Source organism: Cenococcum geophilum (assembly GCF_001692895.1).
Source record: "Cenococcum geophilum 1.58 unplaced genomic scaffold K441scaffold_28, whole genome shotgun sequence".
In the NCBI taxonomy this organism is placed as follows: Eukaryota; Fungi; Ascomycota; class Dothideomycetes; order Gloniales; family Gloniaceae; genus Cenococcum; species Cenococcum geophilum.
Genome location: NW_027137586.1, coordinates 2,187,372 through 2,192,805, shown reverse-complemented (window position 1 = coordinate 2,192,805; position 5,434 = coordinate 2,187,372). Strand labels below are relative to the sequence as shown.

General features: G+C 51.0%; 2 protein-coding genes across 2 annotated transcripts; both read right to left on the bottom strand.

The window, feature by feature from the left end:
- Positions 1-243: 243 nt before the first annotated feature.
- Positions 244-1,714, bottom strand: K441DRAFT_697402 (acyl-CoA N-acyltransferase). Its single transcript, XM_067652973.1, has 2 exons — positions 1,482-1,714; positions 244-1,374 (listed from the first exon to the last, which is right to left on the bottom strand). The coding sequence occupies exons 1-2, from the start codon at positions 1,596-1,598 to the stop codon at positions 727-729; spliced, it is 765 nt and encodes a 254-aa protein (XP_067502775.1). The 5' UTR covers positions 1,599-1,714; the 3' UTR covers positions 244-726.
- A 177-nt stretch (positions 1,715-1,891) lies between these two features.
- Positions 1,892-4,761, bottom strand: K441DRAFT_613550 (uncharacterized protein). Its single transcript, XM_067645644.1, has 7 exons — positions 4,647-4,761; positions 4,461-4,550; positions 4,356-4,406; positions 3,468-3,771; positions 2,867-3,385; positions 2,729-2,796; positions 1,892-2,677 (listed from the first exon to the last, which is right to left on the bottom strand). The coding sequence occupies exons 1-7, from the start codon at positions 4,650-4,652 to the stop codon at positions 2,288-2,290; spliced, it is 1,428 nt and encodes a 475-aa protein (XP_067502774.1). The 5' UTR covers positions 4,653-4,761; the 3' UTR covers positions 1,892-2,287.
- Between the last annotated feature and the right edge of the window lie 673 nt (positions 4,762-5,434).

Below are 5,434 nucleotides of genomic sequence, written 5' to 3'. Positions count from 1 at the left end.
TTTGCTTCTCTATAAGATCGGAGTGGTTTTGTAATGACATATTGCCAAACATATATTGCCATCGATATCTAATGCTTTTTTAGTTTCTAGCTACGGCTTTCCTCAGAACCCCGTAAAAATCGTGCTTTGGCCGATAGCCGAGCCTTTCTTTCAACTTAGATATATTGTAGGTATGCGTGAAGCATGAATACTCAACCTGCTGCTTGCCAAGCAGTTGCGGTCTCTTGTTTCCCAAAGTGAGGAGCCGGAAAGCCCATTCCAATATGTTGGCCAACGTCAAAGTGATTGGTGCAGGGAGCACCCAAACATGTTTAATGTGAGCCCCATGACCGGCAATTTGAGCTGTCAGAGAGCGGTGGTTACGCGAGGAACCCTCGTGTTTTATTTCTTCTTCTGGTTTGGCTATTGAAGACTTATAGATTATCCCAAAGAATTAATTCTGATTTAGCAAGAAATTGATAGGGGAGCCGACACGATCTGATAGGACAGACGAATAGCATAGCGCGGCGAAGAAAAAGAAAAAGATTATAACCAATTTTCACCTGATATTTTTACGCTCTGGCCTCATTAATTTTTCAATACCCACACAAAATAGACCCGGAAAAAAGAGGCAGTATAGTGAGATCCTGATGATTTGCCGTACTCGGACGCGTTCTTAGAAATCGGTCCATTACCACACTTACCTGCTTCATCTCTCATATCTTTTCAGCTCGACGTACTCAAAAATTACAACGCCTCCATACGCCCTTCCGCAAGTTGATTCGCACCCTCCCTCCCCTCATCTCCCCTCTGCTGTTCTCCCACCCTCGTCGCCCCTGGCTCCCTAATCATACAAAACAGCATAACCCTCCCGCTCTCCTCCTCCCCCTCCTTACACTCCATCTCGCGCACCAACCTAAACCCAAACCGCTCATAAATCTTGACATTCGGATCCTTCCGACTACTCTCCAGATAACAGCACACGCCCTCCCTATCCGCCCCCTCCAAAACGACCTCCATCAGCGCCCTCCCAACACCCCGCCCCTGCGCCTCGGGCAGCACCGTCACGATATTGCAGAAATAGTACCCCCGGTCGCTAGTCCACAGCTCGGCCTGCGCAGCCGCCTGCGACGCCTTCCAGACCCAGTAGCGTGCGGTGCTGAGCCCGCCGCGCCCGTACCACAGGTTCATGCGGAGCTGCGCCAGCCACAGCGTCCAGGAGCTCAGGTACAGCGACCAGGACTGCGGCTGCGAGGGAGGGCGCGGCGGCAGCNACATGGCGGTGCCGAGGATTTTGGAGGGGTGGGCGGGGTCGCGCGCGACGTAGAAGAGGCCGTGCGCGATGCCCCAGCGGCAGCGCAGGCTAAGGGAGACGCGGTTGCGGGCAGGGGAGAACTGCGGGGGAGGTGTTAGTGAGGCGCTGGGGGGTTTGTTGGTTTGTGGGGTTGTAGGAGCGATGAAGGAGTGTGGGGGTTGGGTTTTGGGGGGAAGGCGAGACGTACCTTTGACCGGTCAGGGTACACCCATTTACTGTAGGGGTCGTCGGCGAAGGCCTGTTGGATTGTGTCGATTGCACCGTCTATGTCGGCCTCGGTCATGCGGGTGACTTCGATTGGCATCTTGAGGATCTGGTGAGGTTAGGTGAGCTGATGTAGAGCTGAGTTCGCTTGTGGTGAAGGTTCAATTCGGCAGTAGATAGATCAATTTAGATCACGGCGGGTTGAAGAAGTGAAAACAGGCGCCTGGAACAGGATTAAGAAGAATTCTCCAAGCCATAATAGTGGAGATGTTCCGGAGGATTGTTGGTGGTGGTCGAAGTCGAGGTTCGGCATGGAGAAAACCCAGAGCTATTTTGGCAGGTACAGGCGAGCTACTGCTCTCAACCCACCTGATGAGCACATTGTATCAACACAAATTCCACAATTGATATTTAGACAATTTCAGTTAAGACCGACTCCCGTACCATTTTGGTCTATTATAATATACCTGCGGGCAGTCCAGAAGGCACTTTATAATCTTACTTATGTCCACGAATGAAGCGCTGTGTACAACTACTAAAATTGGAGTGTCACACTCTTACACAAACCTCATCGTTGGGAGTTTTAAACTATGGAGCACGTCGTGGCCGTTTTTGAAATAACGCTACATGCAATTGCACACGTACGGAGAATCCATTTTTTCTCTTACTAGCGTTGACAAAATCCGATCACGACGGGAAACTTTCAACAAGGACTAAAAATAACGGCAGAAATGAAAATAGCGTCGAATCATAACGTCGCGATACCGAGAATACTACCTTTCTTTCCGCCTAGTACGGTTTTGGAGGATGCTGCTGCCCATATCCACTCTGCTGTGGCGGATATCCTCCCTGCTGAGGCGGATACCCGCCCTGCTGCGGTGGGCGCTGCCCATATCCTTGCTGGGGCTGTTGACCGTAGCCCTGTTGCGGAGTGTAGCCGCCAGGCTGCTGTCCATATCCTTGCGGAGGCTGGCCAGGCTGGCCGTATTGGCCTTGAGGTGGTTGACCATATTGGCCTGGTGGCGGCTGACCGTATTGCCCTTGAGGAGGCTGGCCGTATTGGCCTGGTGGAGGGGCACCATATTGGCCGGGAGCACCGTAGCCTGGTTGAGGAGCGTTCGTCTTCTCATCTTTGCGGTCATAAGATGGATCGATAGCTCCCATGAGAAGTTTGATAATCTAGAAGAGTATAAGTATTTATGTCTGAGAGATTCAGGAGATGGAACTAACCCAGAGATCCGGTGTCAAATCGACCGGAGGATTTGCACGAGACATTTCGACTTGCTCATTTTCAAAGTCTGATGGGAGTTAGAGATATCCGAACAATGGGGTCGATCATTCGGAAATGTTGTGATGAAGGGTACATACTAGAAGTGCAATCGACCAAATTTCCAACCATTGGGTCCGAATCCAATTGACCAAGGAATTCGCGTGCCTTCTCATCATTTCCAACCTGAGCAAACTGGAAATTAATGGCACTAGCTCCATACCGAGTCCTTGAAAGCTCGGTAGAGGTAGTCTTGATCGCCTCAAAAACCGCATTTGCTGGCTCGCCAGCAGGTTGTCCGTCGGTTATAGTGATCACAAGAACAGGTTTGCGTAGTTGGTTGGCCCTAGCTTGATCCAAGATCGTGTTAAGTACTTTCTTCTTCAACTCGGTACCCATGGGAGTCAGTCCTTTGAATTGCACTTGGGACATAAGCTGGTCAATCTGTTGCTCATTCCTAACACCATCGCAGTAATTTGGTGGAGGCTGACAGTTCATAAAGCGAATATTGACGCCGTCATCGTCAAAAAGAGTGGCGGCATAAGCAACTCTTTCCAAGATAACTCGGAGATCCTTGATACGCTCGCCTTTCTCCTCGAACTGCATGGATCCACTATCATCTGAAAGACATCAGCCGCTATGGCCTAGCTGGGGTATTCCTCTATGTCAAAAAATAAATTCCCTTTATGTGGATCCACTTACCAATATAAAGCCAAACATCGAAGAGGCCGAGGCTAACAATATCGTTTGCAATTTCCTTCGGAACGCCCCATTTCGCGCACAATTGACCGACCTGGGTCGCTGCGCGGTTTGCAATTTGATCCAAGATTGGGCTGCCGGGTGGGTAAAAGCTTTGAAGATTCTTTTGTTGAATGGTGGTTTGTAAGGTCTGCTTATAGGCTGCTATTTCGCCAGGACCTGCTGGCTGAGGGGGAGCACCACCGTATTGCCCTTGTGGTGGATAACCGCCTTGTTGAGGATACTGACCCGGTGGGCCTGGCTGACCCTAGAACAAGAATGCTCCATTAGCTGTTGTCCATTGTATTGTAATCAATCCACTCAGGTCTGCATCACGAACATATCCAAATCCCGGTCCTTGTCCGTAAGGAGGTTGGCCTCCGTACGGCGGTTGTTGCTGGTATGGCTGCGAATATTGGCCAGGCATAGGTTGTGGCCGATATCCGCCAGACTGTGGCGGAGGAGGCGGTGGCGGACGGTTGTAATTCGACTGAGGGTATGACGATTGCGAACCATATTGATTCTGACCATACGGCGGCTGCGAAGATGAAGAGTATGGCGGCGCCTGAGAGCCATACCCTGGTTGCGGAGATGAAGCTGGATATGGGCTGTGGCTCTGGCTCTGACTCTGGTTAGGTGCGAAGTTGCCCGGATATGGCTGGTAAGCCTGGTGTCCGCCCGCCATCGAGCTGAGTGTAGTGTATGGTGCAGTAGGTGTTCGAGCGAGTACGAGGGTCCAAGTAGTTACGAGGATCAATGTTGTTTGCCTTTAGGAGTCATGCCGTGATTGCAGGGTAATGACGATGCAGAACAAGCGAGATGGGATGAAAGAAAAGTTTACGGAACGCTTACAGAACGGGCAGCCGCCCCACCTGGGTAGGCTTGATATTGTGGTTGACCAGGCTAGTCCGCATCAGCGTACAACGAAGGCAACCATCATGGGGCATTGCGACTTACATATCCGCCTTGCTGTCCTGGCGGCCCTTGGGGAGGGTAACCACCTTGCGGCGGGGCTCCTCCTTGGGTTGCGGCGAGCTTTGATGCGAGCTGAACGGTACAAAGTCAGCCCACCGGTTCCAATGACGCTGCTGCGGGGTATGGAGGGGCAATCGTGTGGCAGAGCGGACTGGAAGGAAAACTTACTCCCATAATGTGCTAGAGGCAAGAATGCAGTTCAAATGTAGGATTGCGATGTAGGAAAGCAGGGGAGGAGTGTTTCGATAGAAATGGTGAAGCCTTTGTACCCGGTCAAGCTGAAATGACAACAGCTGACGGTGGGAGCAGGCATGAGCTATTCATGGTGCATAGCCACACCCGGGCCTTTTCTCGCGCGGTTGGTCTGATGAAGCAGGGGTACGCCATCACCCGTAATCTGCGACGAAAGTCGATTGGATGAACATGTTTAACAAGGAGCAGTCCGTCCGTGCACGCCAACGATCTACTCTGTACGAAGGCTCCAATTTATGTTATCTCACAAATCAGACCCCCAGTGGATCGTTCGAAGTTCGGCTGATCGTCGGTCAGCCAAAAAATCACGTGTTCGGCCAGCCACCTGGCACATACTCGAGTATCTCCACAGCGCCACCAGCGCCAAGCTGTGGATATACGCGTACCAAAGACCACCCGCTGATTGAGCCACTGATCGACGCTAACCACACAGTAATTAGGGCCATTAGGGCCCCAAGTATATATATATAAAAAGTCCTGCCTAATCCTCAATTGCGACAGCACGTCTGCTATTATACCTATTATATAAAATGGCGCTAACTAACCGCGTAAAGATTAATATTGCCAATAATGCCGAACTACGCGCTAACGCGTAGCATGTCCTTGTCCTTACGTATGCCGCTAGGGTCTTTAACGTATAGTCTAAAGCAGAGAGAGTTTAAGGTAAGAAGGATATAATTACCCCCCTAAAAGCGTTGCGCCCT

Bases quoted from the DNA above. Each gene is read 5' to 3' on its own strand.
- K441DRAFT_613550 (XM_067645644.1), bottom strand. The intron at 3,386-3,467 runs GTAAGTGGATCC...GATGTCTTTCAG, and splicing joins CGATGTTTGGCTTTATATTG to ATGATAGTGGATCCATGCAG. The intron at 2,678-2,728 runs GTTAGTTCCATC...ATACTCTTCTAG, and splicing joins ATTTGACACCGGATCTCTGG to ATTATCAAACTTCTCATGGG.